The 19893-nt window shown below is 45.3% G+C and overlaps 1 protein-coding gene across 4 annotated transcripts in view; it reads left to right on the forward strand.

Moving 5' to 3' along the window:
• The window catches only part of SLC8A3 (solute carrier family 8 member A3), a 112496-nt gene that overhangs the window by 27895 nt on the left and 64708 nt on the right, over window positions 1–19893 (forward strand). For all 4 annotated transcript variants that reach the window (XR_004307318.1, XM_032444769.1, XM_032444770.1 and 1 more), the window contains one exon: window positions 1378–3189. Coding sequence is in view for 3 of the 4 variants with exons in the window: in XM_032444769.1 (XP_032300660.1) it covers window positions 1424–3189 (1766 nt within the window). In the remaining variant the exon portion in view is untranslated. The remainder of the gene's footprint in view (window positions 1–1377; window positions 3190–19893) is intronic.

Consider the following 19893-nt stretch of genomic DNA (forward strand, 5'->3'; position numbering starts at 1 on the left):
GTTCAGACACCCCCTCTAGAGCATGGAGAGAGATGGTAAAGGACAAAATCCTTTCTGGAGGTGTGCATCTTAAATAGTTCTTTTGGATCAGATCATCCCCAGGAAGTGGCTGTCTTCTTCCTCTAACTACAGAGAGAGCCTAGGCGACTTAATTTAATTTACTGCCCAAGATTTAGATAGTTACAGTAGGGGAAATTAATCCCCATCCTACTGATTTAGCAGTACAAACCTCAATGAATGTTAGTGGGAGTTGAGGCTCTTGAACCTTCCAAGTGCTTTGGATAATGCTGTTATTAAGTTTGATGTTTCCTGTGAGAGACTTGGCTGTGGCTGGACTCACAAATGTGGTTTTTCAGCTAAGCCTGAGACCAAATTCTTCCTGGTGTAAAGGGAGAAGAGTAGTGTGTGAAGGGCTGAAATTCCTCATTCAAGTGGTACAAGTCCCTACAGTGATGCAGTCCGTAAGGAACACTATTGTGCAGTGATACACCAAACCTACATGATGCATCATTTGGCTTCCTTGTTTCCCTTTAGAAGATATTTGAAAATGCATACGTTTCTTAGGGATGCAGACAGAATCTTTGTGGGTACAATTTACTGTATCTTAAGTCTCTTTCTAACAATAGTGTTTTTGTAGGTTTTCTTGCCCTTTTAAAAGCAGGATTACTGATACAAAATGTGACCCTCCAGATCATAGTAGCAAAGCTAGTGAAAAATGGCCTTTAGAGCCTTGCCAAGCACTGTAGTCTGCTCTATTTTCCTGCTGACATCTTTACCTCCTGATGTGGAGGCTCTGTGCCTCAGAAGCTTAGGGGAGCCCTGGGACCATTTTGGACATTCTGCAGTCTATCACATGGTTCTGGCCAGGGAGATGTTTGCCCACCAAGGTACTCCATAACTGAATAAAGTCCTACAAATGGACTTAATTTGGAGCTTGCTCACTGGCCTTAAATTATGCGCCTTTTATTCTAGTGGTTTCTTGACTCGTCTTATCCCCTTGGAGGTGAGACAGTGTTGCCTTCACATTAGGTTCCTTGTGTTGAGCTGACACACAGCGTTCTGGGGAACATGGTGGCATCATTAGGAGAGTGACAGCTGAGCTAGCAGTATTCCTATGGCATATGCTGCAGGTCAGTTGTGGGCTGTCACATAGTTTTCCTCTGAGCTAGTTTTCTAGCGATTCATCTTCATCTGCTGGGCATGTAAATGCTGCACTTTCTTACAGTCCCTGCTAAGTGTCTTCCTCAAAGTGACAGACAACCTTTGCATCTCTACCAGTACTCTTCCATGGTGAGATACTCAAGTGCATTTGGATAAATGTTAAGTCTTCTTTTTCTCTCATGCTTCCCTCCCCCCTCTCTGTTTTGTTTGTTTCAGGTTCTCGGCCTTTTTGGATCTACACAGTGGAAGTTGCATCTTGTGTATGGCGTGGTTAAGCTTGCAGCCTCTCACCTCGGCCTTCCTCCATTTTGGGCTGGTTACTTTTGTGCTGTTTTTGCATGGTTTGCAGGTGGATGCTGGCCTGACGGGAGACTCAACCAGTTCAGTACAAAACAGCTCGTGTTCAGGATCTTTTGACTGCAAGGAAGGTGTTATCCTGCCAATATGGTACCCAGAAAACCCATCCCTTGGGGACAAAATTGCCCGTGTTATTGTATACTTTGTAGCACTGATCTACATGTTCCTTGGAGTCTCCATCATTGCAGATCGTTTCATGGCATCTATAGAGGTCATTACATCACAAGAGAAAGAAATCACGATTAAGAAACCCAATGGAGAGACCACAACAACAACCATTCGGATCTGGAACGAGACTGTTTCCAACCTGACCCTGATGGCTCTGGGCTCATCCGCTCCTGAGATCCTTCTGTCCGTCATCGAAGTGTGTGGCCATGGATTCGTAGCTGGAGACCTGGGGCCATCTACAATTGTTGGCAGTGCTGCCTTCAATATGTTTATCATTATTGCCATCTGTGTCTACGTGATCCCTGATGGGGAAACCAGAAAGATAAAACACCTGAGAGTTTTCTTTGTCACAGCTGCATGGAGCATCTTTGCTTACATCTGGTTGTACATGATCCTTGCTGTCTTCTCTCCAGGGGTGGTGCAGGTCTGGGAAGGTCTGCTCACGCTTTTCTTCTTTCCACTTTGTGTTCTTCTGGCCTGGATAGCAGATAGACGTCTGCTTTTCTATAAGTATATGCACAAAAAGTACCGTACTGACAAGCACAGGGGCATTATCATAGAATCAGAAGGTGATCACCCTAAGGGAATTGAGATGGATGGCAAGATGATGAACTCCCACTTTCTGGATGGAAACTTAGTGACTGTGGAGGGGAAAGAGGTAGATGAATCTCGCAAAGAGATGATCCGGATCCTTAAGGATCTGAAGCAAAAACACCCAGAAAAGGATTTGGACCAGCTGGTAGAAATGGCCAATTACTATGCCTTGTCACATCAGCAGAAGAGCAGAGCCTTTTATCGCATTCAGGCTACCAGAATGATGACAGGGGCTGGCAATATCCTGAAGAAGCATGCAGCTGAGCAAGCCAAGAAGAGCACCAGCTTGCACGAGGTGCGGCCGGATGAGCCTGAGGAATTCATCTCCAAAATTTATTTTGACCCGTGCTCCTATCAGTGTCTTGAGAACTGTGGTGCTGTTCTCCTGACGGTGGTGCGGAAAGGAGGGGATGTGTCCAAGACCATCTATGTGGACTATAAAACTGAGGATGGCTCTGCCAATGCTGGTGCTGACTATGAGTTCACAGAGGGGACTGTCGTCTTGAAATCAGGGGAGACCCAGAAGGACTTTGCAGTGGGAATTATTGATGACGACATCTTTGAGGAGGATGAACATTTCTTTGTGCGGCTTAGTAACCTCCGTGTGGTGGACAGTGAGGAACCTCCAGAGCTTGGTAACTCCCCATACCCAAAGGCCATACTGGCTTCTCCTTGTGTGGCGACAGTGACTATCCTGGATGATGACCATGCTGGCATCTTCACGTTTGAGTGTGATGTTATACATGTCAGTGAGAGCATTGGTGTGATGGAAGTCAAAGTCCTAAGGACATCAGGTGCTCGGGGTACAGTCATAGTGCCATTTAGGACAGTAGAAGGCTCAGCCAAAGGTGGAGGAGAAGACTTTGAAGACACCTGTGGGGAGCTGGAGTTCAAGAATGATGAAACTGTGTAAGTACCCTATTCATTCTTGTTCCTCAGTCTAGTTTTGGTGTTTAACCCCACATTTTGCCTCTGTTACAGGTGAATGCTGACAAGGGACAGGCTCCTTTCTTCAGCTTTCCTTCAGTTTCCCTACTTACCTCTTTCAGGCAAGAACCGACAGCAGGATTTAAGATCTCAAAGTCTTTTGTCCCTTCCCTCTTGGGAATAACAAAGTGAGGCTTAGAAATATTGCAGGGGACGGGAGGAAAATATTTCATTTTATGAGATCCTATATTCAAGCTATGGGTTAATGGCCAGTTCAGGTAGAGAGAGGAGAAAAAGGGGAAGCTTTTAACTGGCTGGGCAGATACGGGAAAGCCTCCTTTTGGAAAAAAAAACAACATAGAGAGTAGACAAATTTCTTGATATCCCCAAAGGAAAATTTTACAGCAGTTATTCCCATGCAATCAAGAGCTGCTCAGTACAAATGGGGCTTTATTTTAAAATGAACAACACATTATACCTGCATCCTTAGGCTTCCTGTGCAACTGGCATGTCTGTGTGGCATCTAATTCAAAGCACAGCCACAGCTGCAAGCTGTTCTGCTAGACTTGTGCAACCCTTACAGCATTTATGTCCCCTTGGTCTACCCATATTCCCCATGTCACCTTCTCTATGATCTCTCTATGTCTGTTTTTTTTGCTACCTGTGGTTTTTCTCCTCGTAAAATACCGTGGCAATTGGCAGTAATGGACTAAAGCACTGCAGCTCACAGCCTGTCCATGTGGCTCTATGACCCAGTGTTTTCATACAGAATTAAGAAAGGAAGCAAAATAGTCTGCACCAGTCCTGTTAATTCAGCTCTTTTATTGCGTACAAAGTAGTTGATACGAAGCTAGGAAGCAATAAAGACCAGAGAGGCGATAATGTCTAATTGCTTTAAGTACCTGCTGTTAACATTAGTGGGGAATGAGAAAAATCCCTTAGCTGAGCAGGGAGAGGGAGGGGGTGTGAACCTAGTGCTAAAACTCCCTAGTGTTAAGTACCTAGGTTCCTCTTGTTAACGCCTAATCACTTGAGCCATCAAAAGAATTGTACAGACTTGCAACTGGCATCAGAGAAAGGAAATCTTTGTACCAAGTCTCCCTATACAGTATCACAAAGGATGTAAATGTATAGGGATGTCCTAATTCAGAAGCACCTTCTGCCTTAGCCTCCTAAACCACTTAATCCAGCTAATATACGTGGTCCTCATGCTTGATTATAAGCACGAGTTCTTCCCTATTAAAAGAACAGAAGTTCCCGGTTGGCTGGATTCAACCACAAGCAGAGAAGGGGAAGGATCAGCTGTGAAACTGGCCTTTTTGGGGAGGTGGGCCAGGCTAGTTAGTCTCCTAAATTGTCCCTGAAGCTAGTTTCTCCAGAGAAAGCAAGGAAGAATGCCAACTGTGTGGATGCAATCTTCTGTGAGACTACCTACAATGTAATATCTACTACCATGCTTCACCCAGATCTTGAAGAAAAGGGGCTTTAAGAAATATCAGTGAGAGGATAATAAATTTGGTGTATCAGAGAATAATCCCAAGTGCTCCATTTACCTTCCTGCTGGTAGAAAACTTCTGTTGGTCTTAGAAAACTCAGAGCATACCCACATAGTTGCTCCCTCGCATTAAAACAAATTACATTCAGCAGGACTATGTACATCCCTGTAGTACAGACTAATAATGAGGGAGCTAGTCCAGAAAACAGATGTGCTCTGGGTGCTTAATATGTGGCCCAGAGAAGATGCCCCAGATCATGTGTTGGACCTTTGTGTGTTCAAAACAATGTCCTTACCTAACACATGATGTGGTTTTCACTTTTGTGTCAGAAGGCTGCTGGGAACAGTTTCCAGTTCACAGGGAAGCCCTTCTTTCCATTAGGGGCTAATGGTGAGAGATTTATTTTGAAGTTAAAATTAATGTAACTTCTACGTGATTGGCAACCCTGCCCACAGTGGGAGGGTTGAAACTAGATGATCATTATTTTCCTTTTCAACCCAGGCCGTTCTATGATTCTATGATTAAATCAAATTAATAAACAAGGAGATGAGTCTTGTCAGCCTAAACATGTAGTCCAGCAAGCTGCCTTTATTCATTTCTGGGTTTTATTTTAACTATGTAGGTCTTCCAGGAATGGAGTTCTGGACTGAAAACACATGAGAGTAGTTTTGGTAATTGCCCCTTGGACTTAAGCTCAGTAAACGCAATTTGGTTGCTGTACATTGCCAGTTCTTTGCCGATGTGCAGGCAGCTACAATACTACTTCTCCAGCAAACACTATCTAGCTTGGGTCATCCCTAGTTTAGGAGGATGCATGGGGTGCTGGGGGCAATTCTGCAGGTCCAGAGGGCAATATTCAAGTGTCTGGTGACTGCATGGTGCAGTACAAGGCTGTATGAAGACACTGGGTCACCAAACAGTTGGAGTTCTGCCTGGCTGGATGCTTTAGAGCCTGCCTCTTAAATGTCTTGCCACTGAGGGGAATCTACCACAAGGTGTCCCTGTGTGCTGAAGGGGAAACTGGGGTGGTCCACAAAACCCTGGGTAGAAGAGAAGAAGGGAAACAATATTCAGTACACAGTGCTAAGGATGAGTGGCCAGAAGGTAATGAAAGACTTGTGCTTCCCACTTCAGCCTGCTGGTCAGACCCTTTCTTAGGAAGGGTGAAACTTGAACGTTGTCCTTTTCCTCATGGATGTCACTTGTAACAGCTTTTTGGCTCAAGAAGGAAGCACGTGAATTGGCAGCCTCATGCAAACATGTAAGATAGTGTTGAGTTTTACTGTGACTATCCATGTATGCTACTGCCACAAAGAAATGCTCATTGGCGAATGCCAGAAGAGGGCAAAAGCTGCAGATCACACTTAGCTCATTCTCTGATGGGAAATAAGAACTCTCAGATTGCATTCTGCAGTAGCAGGCTATCTGTAAGTAGATTTTAGGTCAGCCTCCTTAAGTGTAGCAATGCCCAAATTAATCTGAAGGATGCTGGATTACACAGCATCTTTGAGATCAAACTTTTGGAGGGCTACCTCTTATCAAATCCTGAGGGCATGTGGTAGCTACAGTGAGCGCTCTCCCTTAAAACTAAATGGAGAAGGGGTCTTCCCTTAAATCTGTCAGGTGAAGTTAACTATTATTGGACTTGTCCTTAAGAGGCTTTCCCTGAGGTGTATGGGACTGAAAAAAGCTGAGTTGCTGTATGAATTACAGATAAGAGGGAACTGGATCCTGCCGCCGGCTCTTGCTTTCTGCCTCTGTGATTCTTTCTAGATTAACAAGGTCAAAGTTTCCTTACTTACGTTTGGGTGGGAGCACAGAGAAAGTGTGCTGAGATGAGGAGACTCAGAACAATTCCATCATTACTGAAACATGCAATGTGTGCGTATGAATGCGTATGGATGTTGGACAGCTATAAATCAAACCATACGATCTTGAATTCTATCATCTGGTGAGAAGAGAATTGATCAGGTTTTGAATGCTTGATTCTGCTGCTGCTTTTTCATTACCTTTGTGATTTCTGAACTCCTGTTCTAGTGAGGCTCAGATATGACCTGAACAGCTGGAGGAGACTCTTAGTTCACTTGTTGACTAAAAGGAAGTTTTTGAGGAAGCAAGCCCAAAACAGACTTTTTTTTTACAAAATGACCAAACATTTTTTTCTATTATATTGTGTGGAAATAAGTTGGATTCTTGGACATGTGAAAATGTAGAAAGGTATATGACCATGCTGCTTTATCATGTCCAAGCAATACAGAAATCATTAAGAGATTAAGAGCCAGCAGCAAAAAGTGAATTGGATTTTAAAGGATTTTCTTTCTGCATAATAAAGGGAACTTTGAGTAAGTAAGGAAAGAAAATTAAAATTAAGTTATATTGCTTTGAATTGGTTCCTCTGTTTAAAATGTTTAAGCTGACGTGAAAAATTGACTATGTCTTGCTTTAGAAATTTTCAGAAAATGTACAAGTTAGAAGGAGCTAACTAATATGTCAGCTGGAAGGCAAATTCTGTTCTGGCCATGTCATTTGCTGCAGTTAAGGTTTAGGCTGAGAGATCTACTTTGTTGCTTGCCCATGTTACTGGTTGCTTAATTATGTGTAGGATCTGTGGTCTAGTGGAAGTGTTGCTGTCTGCCCTGAGACTGTTTTTTCTGAGTGTTGCCTGTGGCTAAAGGAGTGCAGGAGATCCTGTGATGTTAAACTGGTATTAAATGTCCTGTGAAGACAATGTGCAAAGTCAGCATGGCTGGTCTTTGGTACAGTCATTTACCTACGTGTGTTAAACTCGCAGTAATGAAAGGCAGACAGTGGTAGAAATAAATGTATTTAGGACATCCTGATAGCCAGCGACATTTTGTTTGATGTTGGCCTTTATGATTTGGGGATAAAGTTGTAAGTTTACACATCTCCTTTCCTTGCCTGCTTCCTCCCAGAGAAAACCTTGGGCTGCCTCTGAATGCAATTCTCAGCTTGTTGGTCCTCCAAAACTCTCTCAAAGCACAAGACAATGGAAAACCATGTGCATTTCCTCCTACTTGGAGGCATTTGCTAGCAGGGGCATTCATGGGATGTGTTTGTGCATATGTACATAAGGGCCAGAGCTGTGCTAGAGATAGGTTGGTACTGTGTCCTAGGGATGGTGGCTAAGAACTGCCCCAGGCAGTCAGCATGTGCTGCTTCTGCCTTCCGCTCTCCATGTTGTGCCACCATGTTTGTTGGGAAGGTCGGTTGTTGTTCCTTTGCCTCCTTTCCCTCTCATTCCCTGCCATGTTTGGACTCAGGGCTGTCTTTGCTATCACCTCTTGCTCATAGCCCTGATGAGGTGGATGTTAGCGTCCCTCCTTGGATCTGGTGGAGATAATAGTAGGGAAAGGTGAATGGCAGTTTTCTGTGTGAAGGATGTCATGCTGAGGTTGGGCACAATTAATTATCCTTCCTTTTTGCCACTTGGTGCTTGAAGAAACTGTCAACTTAATTTGTTAATGTGATCACCTACGCAGTCATGGTTGTGGCATTTTGAGGAGAATGCTATTAACAACACTTAGCTCTTTTGCATGGTGCTTCTGCAGTAGATCTAAAGGCACTTCACAGGGGAGATCAAGGGTTGTTATTCCCATTTTGTAGCTGGGGGAACAATGCAGAGAAAGTCTCTTTTCTTCCCTGTGGATTATCCAACAGAGGCAAAGGCAGGAATAAAACTGATTCCCTGAACTACTGGCCTGTGCTCTATGCAGAGAACTAAGCTTGTAATTTCGTGTCACTGAAAACCACAGTGAATTAATGCAAATTCACTGACCTCTCCCCAGCTATCAGGAAGCAGACTGGTACAGTCCCTCTTCCCCCCAGGCTGTCAACAGTAACTGCAATTTCAGGTTCTCGTTTTCCTAAATTGAATTTTGGTCATATGGTATGGAGGTGTATGGGAATCTGGAGCCCCTGCTTTGTCTATGTCAGCTGTAGTGACACAAATTAATGACCTAGGTCATGATGAAATTATTGTGATAATCTAGTCCGAACTCTTGTTCAGCAGTTCTCATATAGTCTCCACTGATCCCAATGCTCTGGGCTTGGAGTAGAACAGCTCTCAATAAATTAGAACTAAGCAATGGCAATAGAGGAAATGAGAATTTGCTGTATGAATCTGATAGTTTCCTTCTCTCAGGACACTGTTCCTTTCCATTTCTACTCTCTTGAGATTTAACTTCTAATGAGTACTCCAAACTCTTCTTCAGTCTGTTTCCATCAGAGGGTGAGCTCCTTCTGGCTTTTCTCTTACTACACTGTCACGTAAATTGGAAGTTCTTGATTCCTATTTTAATCCAGATTAAGGACAAGCAGTGGCAGCTGTCTTTGAGAGGGGATAATGGCCTTGCAAGAAAGTCAGAGAAGCATTTAATGACTTTCTGAAAGGGAAAGAGAAGGGCCATTTTGTTTCTTATGACAAGTTATCTCACCTTCCTGTCTGAACTCTTACTTGCTGCAGGTGATATGTTCCTTGTAGGCCCTGATTTGGTCACAGATATTGATGGTTTTGCATGTGGTCCTTGTAAAAAAATAAGCAAATGAAAAAAACAAAACCCCAAGTAAACAAACAACACAAACCACTCCAGTGGCTTTCCTCCTTTATGTTGCCAGCAGTGAAAGGCTGTTACATTCATTTCTTGCAGTGAAATTTTCATGTTAGAGTTTTTAACAGTAGAGGTTTCTGATTTAACTGAGTCATTTACACAGGTACCTGCTCTGAGCGTTTGCTTTAGTCCTGTGGTGAGGTCTAAGTGGTGTGCCCTGCAGGGATTAGTGTGTCAGGAGTGTTCATGAAGTCATTCTGCAGAAATGTGAGACAGTGACACCATCCTAGGAAGAAGAGAAGCCCTGAGCTGACCTTTACCTTCCCAGATAGCCTTGTTGGCAGGTGTCAAGTGGACATGCCATTCGTCTGTCCATGAAGAAGGACGAATGACGTGCTGTCTCAGGGACTGCGACTTCTTGCCTATTGGAGGAGTCATTTATATGAATTAATGTAACAGTGTTAAACAAGGAGGGGGGAGTGGGCCTGGGACCCCAGCTCAGAAGAGAAGCATGGACTTTTCCAAGTTGGTGCATGCTCTGCTCTAACAGAGAAGTTCCAGTGAACCTGACAGGTTCCTAAGGTCCTCAGAGGGGCAGCTCTGGTGGTATCAGGGAGGGTAGTGACATTCAGAGTTTAGAGCAAACAGAGAGAAAATTCATTGTGCCAAACAACACAGCCAAGTTCTGGATTTAAAAACAATCCAACCAGAACTGATCCAAGATAAAACCAAGCTTACTGTATGTTGAGTGAGTTTTGCCTCCTCCTGAGTCATGCAGTAGTGCACGAAGCACCTTTGGATGAATGGCCAATAGATGTGCATTTTACATGTGGGACTGCAGAGCACAGATCACGGTTTTTTGCTCACAAAAAGGAGGAGAAGCCAGTGTTTGAATGGTGCTGCCTCGGGGCTGAGAGCAGATGCTGGGGCAAGGCTTGGCAGACTTTACATCACTCAGTACAGGTATGAGTTGGGAGTTTTTCTGTTGTTGTTTTTTGTTTGTCTTATTTTAAATCTGCGGTGGGAGTGTTAATTACAGCATCACTTCGATGCCTCTCTAGCTTTTAACAGGGCAAGCAAAGTTTCCAAGTAAAATATGGGCTTATCCTTGACAAGAGGTCCTCCAGCACATTTCTATTATGGCTAAATACAAGAAGCTGACCTTGGTGAAAGAGGGGAGCTTTTTGAAATAGAAGGGGACTTGTCTGTTGCTAGCAATGTGGCTTTGTTTCTTATTTACCTCATGTCAGGATAAACTTATGATGGTAAAAGAACTTGCTGCTCTAGCTGTTGTGAGCACTGTGAATCAAGTTCACCCTCTGTTTAGCTTCAGTGAAAACAGCAGATTTAAAGCTGGGAGGAATCTGGACTGGTACGTGCTTACAGCTGTCCTGGCAGATGGACCGCTGACAGATGAGGCTCCTCAGGCCCATGCCTGGATGCCAGCATTTAGTGCTGCTAGCTTTTCACCTGGAGCCAGCCCTGCTGCTGGGCAGGCACTGGTGCTCTCAGCATTTGAGTGAACTATGCTGCTCTCAGGAGTAGATGTACACCAGCTAACTGGGGTGGCTATCCTTCCCTCTTGCCAGGTCCTCCCAAGTGGCGGTGTTGAGCTCTTCTGGTTATTCAGGGAGCCTGGGGCTTAGCACTGCATCCCGCATAAATAATAGCTGTAGCTCTGATCTCCTGGTTTCTCTGTTAGGCTGTGGATGATTTCCTCCAGCTCTTATAGTTTAGTGGTTTTTTTGCTTGTTTGTTTGTTTTAGTCTCTTTATTGTTTATATCACCAAACAGAGCTTCCAGCCTTTGCAGCTCTGGTGTGTTGAGCATGTCCAAGTGGTCTGCCTACTGCTGTATATCTTTAGTGCTCCATGTAAAGACATGTTGTTAAAGTGAAATGTGCTAGGAATTACCTTTTGTGCCTCTGTGTTTCTTTCCACGAGATAAGCAAGCCAACCAGGTTGTACCCTCATAAAAACCACCACCTGGGCACCGTGCTGCTCAGCTTTTATCCTAATGCAATAAAGCCATCAATATTTAATGCAGAAATTCTGCTCCTGTTATCTTTGCTGTACCTGTCTTCCCTCCTGAATTAGTCTCTCCTTTACCTCATCTGCTTGATCGCATTGGCTTCATGCTTCTATCTCTTCCTCCCTTAGTAAAGATAACTGGGATACAGTGCTGGTGAGAAAATATATGCCAGGAACAATGTACCGACTCTGCAGGAGTCAATAAGCACCCAGCTGTCTGCATCTAAGATATCAGAAGCACTTCTTTAAGACGCCCAAAGTATTTTTTGGTTGTCTGTAGTTCCTTTTGCTCGCTCATAGTACTTTTCTCTTTCTGTAGTGGGGTTGTGGAGGGAAAATGTGTGATTTGGCAGCTTTTCACAGATGTGTCCTGCTAGCTGACACCACCAGAGGTGGGCAGAGCTCTGAATAATGCAGAAGTGCAGCAAATGGGCTTCATGTGAGCAATAACTGCCTGCCTGGCAGCCAGGCTCCTGGGGCTGGATGGGCTGTACGCTGCAGAGCAGGGCTGTGTGCAGGATGGTGCAGCACATCAGACTCCCGCCTGCTGCTCGGCACCACAGCAGCGTCAGCATCTGTGCGCCTTATCACAGCACTGACTCTGGTGCCTTTCCTGCAGGAACGTCTTCATTTTCTATAATTAGCAAGTCCTTGGAATAACTGTCTTCTTTGCTCTTTTAGTGGCCTGACAAGTGGAGCAGTGCTAGACACAGGAGCAAGCACAATCTGTAGGAGTCAAAGCTGATGACAGCTTCAGTAGGTCATTTCGTTTTGTGGTGGGCAGCTGGTGCTGGCTTTCCCTTGAGGTGATGGAAAAAATAATAGGCTCAGGGGCCTGATTATCCCATCCTTTGTATGGTACAGAGCAGCAAAAAAAAAGGCATAGCAGATGTGACATCTCTGCTGGCTATCAGTAAGTTGTAGGCAGAGGTCTTGGAGTTGGAGAGAAGCAGTTTCCCTGATGCACAGCACCCAGAGGAGATGCTGGGGGGTGACCCTGCTCCATGGCTGCACCACTGCCTCTGTGTCACTGTGGCGGTTGCTTGCTGCTCCATAGTGTTGTGGTGCAGGCAGAGAGGTAGGCTGTGTGTCTGGTAGTCCCTGCTGGCTTTGAGGACTTCTTCTCAGGGGGCCCTCAGCTTTCCCAAGGAGGCTGAGACCTCCCTTGTACATCTAACCTGGCACGTGATGCCATGTGCAGTACTGTATCTGCTGAGCCTTGTGCTGGGTATTGACCCAGAAAGGGTCATTACCCCCTAGAAATGGGCCACAATTGCCCTCAATGGGGTATTTCTCTCTTGGGATGCAGGCCAGGGAGTTTGCTGGAGTGGCAAGTCTGCAGAACTGTCCCAAGGAAAAATACACAGCAGCAACAAAACTTCTGCTAAAGAAATCTCCCTTCCAATTTTGTTTGGGGAGGGAGGTGCTTTTTAAGTGAATTGCTGCATAGTATAGCAGCCCGCTCCCTGGAGGGTGCATCTAATGGAATTAAAGGGTATCTCTATCTTGTTCTGGGCTGTGAGAGCTTCCTCAAACCACTGCCCAGAATACTTGTGAGACACCCTATAATTCAATTAGAAGTACCCTCCAGGGAACATATAATTATATCATATCTATGAAACGTAATGACAGCCCCCTTGTATCACATGGTGAGCAACTCTCTGCTGCTGCCCAGAACCTTTCACCGGTAAGGAACTAATCTGCTTAGCGCAGACTGAGCTCACTGGTCTGCAGAGCTCACCCGCCTGCCGCTGAAGGGAATCCCTGCCAGCGGAATAAACCTGTTAGCAGTACGCCTGGTCTGCCACCCCGCATCCTCCTCCCACCCTCCAGCTGGGTCTGCTGTCCTCTGCTTTGCTGTCCGCTCTGACCAGTTTGTTCTCTGAAGTTTGCTGGGGAATCTGACAGATGGGAAGTTTCCCTTAACCTTTTCTTTTTGCCCTTTGTTGAGCAGCCTGTGATAGCAAGTATGCTGAAGGGATTCAGCTGCAGAACAGGAAAGGTGTCCTCTCTTCCTGCCCCAGAATGTGGATTTTAATTAGGATTGATATGCTTTGGGGAAAGGAGTAGTTATTATGCATAATTACAAACTCACCCAGTCCTCTCCAGCATTTGAGATAGTTTAAGGCCGGAATTGAGGAACACCAAACATGACAAACATGGAGGGGATTTCAATGGAATACTGCAAGTTCAATTTACTCGTGCTAGCTTAAATCAATCTGCAGAAAACTAGAGAGGGAGTTTGAGGAGGGGGCTCGAGTTGATTGTGTAGCCTAAAGAAAAATCACATGGTGGAATTTCCTCTTGGAAAGTCCTCTGGGAAACAGCACCAGCTGCCTTCCACCTGCCTCATGATCAAGAGACACCCCTAGTCTGTTCAGGTCTGGTGGATGTATTGTATCAGGTCTACTGGCAAGGCTGTATTGCTCCAGCCTTCTGTGGTTCAGCTGCTCCAGACGGCTCTCCCAGGTTTGCCCACTCACGCAATTAATTAATCCCATCTACCTGCCATGAGATTGTACTTGCTGTCAGTGCTACCACATCACTGACTGTCAATCCCAAAGCATCTTTTTGCTCTCAAATGCTGGAGCTGTGAGCAATCTCAACACTCTGGAATGTGAGATGAAAGCAGTGAAGAGGGTAGAGAAGGCACTGTTGAGAAGTGATGAAGGAAGCGAGTGACATTTGCTCCTTTTTGAGTTGTTGACCTTGAAGGCAGCTGATCCAGATCTCAGTATGTGTCCTTGCCTGGTGTTCCAGGGGTGAGTCACCAAATGTGGAGCAGAGGTGTGTTTAACTGGAGTATTTTTCTCCTTGGGGATAGTTATACAAGGAATCACTGTCCAGCAGGGCATATGTTCAGGGTTTGAGGAGCTCAGATGTAGACTGCTGAATACTCTGGAAAAGGGCAGATGGAGAGTAAGGTCATCAGAATGGTAAAGATAATGAATTAGGATTGCTTGTACGCAGCCTTGCTCTTCTCTCTATATGTGGGACTAGGGTTCAGTTTCTTATTGAGAGGCCAGTACTTCAGTTGCGACTTCTCAGTCAGTGGGGCTGTCTTGGAGATGGATTCAGATTGAGCTCCCATGCCACTAACTGGTAGAAGAAACTTCCAGCCTTGTTGAGGCAAGCTAAAGAAAGGAAGGGCTATTTTCTGCTTCCTTCTTTTCCCTGCTGCTTTCTCTGCTCAGACCCCCCAAAACTATTGCATCTTGGAGCCTACTTTCTCCCACTGCCTATTCCTTATGAACACTTCAGATCACACTGGGAAGCCATCTGCTCTTTTTCAGGCATCAATGCCTTTAACTTAGCATAGTGCAGACTGAAGAAAGAAGCAGTTTTCCTGCCAGTGCACATCTTCTCCTCCCCTCTTGGCATCCAGGTACCTATAATGATGGTCCCCAGTTCTGAAGGTTGCTGCAAAGTGAGTTATAGCACAAAAGGAAAACTTGAACCTGATGGTTCTCAAGCACCATACCTTTGTTTAGAGCAGGAGTGGGAGGTAGGCAAGCAGTTGTGGCAGGACCTTCCCTGCCTGTTAGGGGTTATATTTTCACTACAGCTCTGTAGTAACTCTCATTGCTTACCTGCATTTGCACAAGGAAATCGTTGTGGAACAAAATTTTGGCTTTCAGTTCTTAGGGAGCCATCTTTTACCATCTGGCTCATGCTTAACTTACATGGAATCACAGAATTCTTTCAGTTGGAAGGGACCCTTAGAGACCATCTAGCCCAACACCCCTGCAATGAATAGGGACACCCACAGCTAGGTCAGGGTGCTCAGAGCCCAGTCTGGCCTGATCTTGAGTGTCTGCAGGGATGGGGCATCCACCACCTCTCTGGACAGTCAAAGAGTCAGCACCTCACCACCCTTACTGTAAAAATCTTCTTCCTTATATCCAACCTAAATCTCCCCTCTTTTAGTTTGAAACCATTTCCCTTGTCCTATCACAGCAGTCCCTGCTAAAGAGTCTGTCCTTTCTTACCACCCCTTTTAGATTCTGAAAGGCTGCTTCCAGGTCTCCCTGGAGCCTTCTCTTCTCCGGGCTGCACAGCCCCAGCTCTCCCAGCCTGTCCTGTAGATGAGTTGCTCCAATCCCTTGGAGCATTTTGTGGTTCTGCATGTACTCCAGCTGGTTCATGTCTCTCATGTACAGAGGACTCCACATCTGGACACAGTACTCCAGATGAGGCCTCACCAACACAGAGGGGCAGATCACCTCCCTTGACATGCCTAGGCAGCCTTAAGGCTAGCAGCACTGGGTGCAGTGCCCGGCCTGTGAGGAGTAACACGTTGCTCTCATGACATGTGCAGTGACTGCCAGAAGGTTGATCACAGGGAGCAGTCACATGGAGCTCAGTACAGGTGGGGCTGTCACTAGTGATGTTGCTGCACCTCACATAATGCTGTGCCTCACTGGCCTGGGCTGCAGCAGTGTGCTGGAGGCCAACTTCCTTGAGGAAACCACTGGGAGCTGAATGTCAGCTGCTGCTGGAGGGCTGCTGTGGGGCTTACTGGAGCTTTGTCATTTATAGTACCTAACCCTGTAGCAGTTGCAGAAATATTTATTCATCTGGTGTGTTTGCAGCCACTGGATGCACTGTTCTCTCTGTCACACACGCACACACATCACGTATTTTATGTCCAAAGTGAGGGGAGAAAAGAGGTAGGGCTGCTATTTTCCTTGCTTGCGCTGCCCATCTAGAGAGCAGTAGGGTCCTTAAAAACTTGATCAGTTTGAGCATCCTTGTGCAGGGAGCCCAGGAGGAGTCTGGGGAGCCATCAGTGGTTGCAGTGGTGCAGGCTGGGGGCCAGCTGGCTGCCAGCAGCTCTGCAGGCAGGAGATGTGCTGTGGGGAAGCTGCTCACTTCAGGCAGCTCCAACCAAATCAGGACTGAAGTGGTGTATTGACTTATCAGCAGTGTGTAATTAGCCATCAATCGGTGAACTCTATAAGGAGGATCGATATCAGCAATGCAATGGATAAATCACAACAGTGGGTACCTATACATTGCTGATGTTCAATTATGGATTACTTAACAGTCTTCTATAAATGATCCCTCCATGGTCATCTTATCTTGATGGTTGTTTTGCCCAGGACGGGTTCTATATACCCCCACCAGACCTGCTGGTCCTCTTGGGCACGAGTCATCAGCATAGCACATCCTTGATATTAGCACTGTGCATCTGCACTGCTGACCTGGGATCCTTGTAAAGAGAAGCACCCGTATCCTTCTTGGGTGAAGGGGGGAGAAAGGGGAGGTTCAGAAACTGGGCCCCAGGGAAGATCTTCCTGAGCTGCTTGCCTTCTGACTTGCTCCTGAGGAGAGGGATGTCTGTACTGAGCTGGAATTTCCCACCTGAAGTTCATTTTGTGCCTTTCTTTCTTTTTTTTTTGCATCTGGAACAGGTGAGATGTTAAGCGTCTCAGCTGTTGGTTTTTAGACATATAGCAGAGCTCCCTGGGAGAGCACAGCCAGCACTGTAGCATATAATGTTTGGCAAAAAGGTGGGAAAAGAAGAATTATATTGGAGTAATACTTAGTGGGTTTCTTCTTTTTTCTTTTTTTTTAATGCTAATGATAAGGAGGGCAAAAGTGATATCTTTTTGAGATCTCAAATACTGTGTATTTTATGCAGAGTAACACAACAGCCAGCCTGGATGTCTTTCAACCCTAATGTCTGGTTGAATTTCTTCTTCTCTTTTTTCTGTTCGCATTCAATTTTAAATAGAGTAGTCCTCTGAGGGCCTGAGCTGAAGCCTGTTACGTGTGATAGAAAGGCTCCTGCCTTTGGAGCGGGTGGAGGAATTGCATTAACCATGTCACTGCTGGCATTTGCTGTTCTGTTGACAAGGACAGTGTTCACCCAGCACAGAACATTTTGATGTCATTTTGATGTGATGGGATGGAAGAACAGAAGCCATGCAGTCATGGCAGCTTATATAAAGCACCCCTGCCCAGGCATCCATGTGCCATGAGGGCATATCAGTAAATAGCCTTGAAACTGGGACAATTTTAACCAAGATCTGCCAAGACAGGAGTGCAAGCAAGCATGGAAAATAATTTAAGTCCTATGCTGGGTGGAAGAGCTTTCTTTTTCCTAGCTGAGAGGGTGTGGAGATTTCACAGGCCCAGGGGATGAGCGAGTGAAATTATCCTTGGGAACTTCAATTTTTCTGGTGGCATTTCTTTGTGAAAAGGGAATAAAAAGGCAGGCAGTTTAAACATCTTCGGCTGCATATTCGTGTTTCTTCCAATAACTTGAAGGTACAAGAAGTAATGAGAAGATGCTGTAACCGGTAACAGCTGCAATTTGGGGCCTTTCCTGCAATTGTCACTACTTCCCCTGGGTTTCAGTGGGAGTAGGAAATCTCTTCCATAGGCTTTCTTTGCCTCTGTGGACATTAGGAAGTTTTTCTGAAGTCTGTTGCTTCAGTCTTTGGAGGGGTTAAATCTCCATGATCAGGGTAGGAAATGTGACATAGGAGATTAGATCTAGAATCCCATTTTGCTGGTGCACTGATGACAGGATCTTATCAGCCTGCCACTCTTATTTGATTACTAACACTGCTACTGCAGAAACTGAAAGGGAGAGATGGGAAGTGGCTATTGATTGGCAATCAATAGGATCTGAGGTGCTTTCATCATCCCCAGAAGACAGCACATTCACCTGCTAATTGCAGCTTGCAAATCCCGGAGGGGATGCTCTGGGTGCTGGTATTGGCATGGCTGCTTGTCGTGCTATCAGACCTACGCTAGAGAGATCAGTCTTGAAATTAGTGCTTTTGGCACTGGCCCCATGAGCTGTGCCATTCTGTGACAGCCACCCACACTCCAGCCTAAGGTTAGCAGCATTGACTGAATTCATCAAACGTACTCTGGGAGGAAGAAGAACAACTCAGTATTGTATGGTGGGGCAGACTGCGCTTACTGTTTGAATACTGATTCTTCATTAAACAATAGAGACTGGTGCAGTTGGGAATAGGAGCAAGCGTCTGTGATCTTGAAAGAAGCTGGATGGAAATTCATTTTTTTCCACTCTCTTTTTTACTTATTCTAATGTATAGTTCTCTATTATCTTTCATCTCTTTTCCCTCTCTGGCCCTCCTTCATTTCTTGATTCACTTGTGATTTCATCTCCAAGTGCATCTTTGCTTCGTATGCTTTAAAATACCTTGGAGAAAGGAGCCAGGATTAGCAAGCAGTGCAAATACAAGGAAAGCTGAGGGGTGCCTTGCATAATATCAGCATCACCTCCACCACAGGAATATTAAGAGGTTACAGAGGGCAGTCTCCTATAGAGCTCCCTGTATTCAGCATGCTGTTGTGGATACAGGCTCAGGCACAGAACATCCCTAAGTGGTCAGTGACTGGAAGCAGGGTGCCAGGGCAGACCCTCTGTCCTTCCTTGAACAAGAGGTGATGCTGGGCATGGCCAAGATCCCTCCTCCTGCCATGCCTGGTTATCCTTGCAGAGCTGGTGTGCTGCAGCTGGACACAGGGCCATTAGTGGCAAAATGGGACATCAGTGGGCCCAGCTAAATGGTCTTTAATGCTCAGTACGCATCAGAATGACAGACATTTGGTGGTGTTTTTAGCATCAGGCAGGGAATGTAGCTTTGTTCTGCAGGAGCAATTGCTGCACTGCGTCCAGCAATGGGAATGGCAGAAAATGGAGACTCTGGATACAACTGAGTTTCTGACGTAGATGTTCTTGAATGCTATGTGTTCCAACCACTCCTGCTCTTCTTCTCCTTATTCCTTTTCACTGCTGGAATTTCACTATGCCTGCACAGGCTGTTTGAAGCCAGAGCCGGGGCAGGATGCTTAATGTAGTTGAGAGCCCTTCTGAAATACTAAGGTAGGGTGTGGTCATTTCTGAGGTTGATCCTCTGCCCCACAGATTACTGGCTGGAGCTGCCTGGGGCAAACACGATGTTTTTGCACTAAATCCAGTCCTGGGATGAAGAGCCTTCTTTCTTTTCTTATTCTCCATTTAAGCTCATGAGAGGCTATTTTAAAAAATCTCGTTAAGCGAATGCTCCATTTGCATGATTAAGTCCTAGAAGTCAATAATTCCAAGCAGAACATTAATTTTGCCTCCAGTGTGTATAGTTATAAAGTGATATTTAATTACACAATTACAAACTGTTTATCTGATAATCAGATGTACTCTCAGTGTCTTCCACACACAGAGCTTCATATGTGAAACATCTTGTCATATTTTTGCAGTCCGTTGTACTTTCACCAATTTAATTATCCTGATCCTGCCACATGACCTGTGCCTAATTCTCTCTTAATTTTTACTGAGCCACTGGTGTTCATCAGAAGATATTCTCTTTGCATTGATTGAGTTATAGTGGTGTAAACCAGGCAAAATAAGATAAGGACCTTGTCCTTAGAGCAGGGGTTGCCAGCCTTCCTTAGTTTGTGGGCCCTTCTAAATATTCTAGGGGGATACATAAGCCCCTCTGAAAAAGCTTCACTTAGTTTGCTTTATGGTGTGTGATGATCTTGTTTTTTGCAGTAGCCTTTCATGAATCCCTTAGGAGCAGCCTGCAGTCTGCCATCAAAACGGCAGGCTGA

This window comes from Coturnix japonica, chromosome 5 (genome assembly GCF_001577835.2).
Source record: "Coturnix japonica isolate 7356 chromosome 5, Coturnix japonica 2.1, whole genome shotgun sequence".
Classification (NCBI taxonomy): Eukaryota; Metazoa; Chordata; class Aves; order Galliformes; family Phasianidae; genus Coturnix; species Coturnix japonica.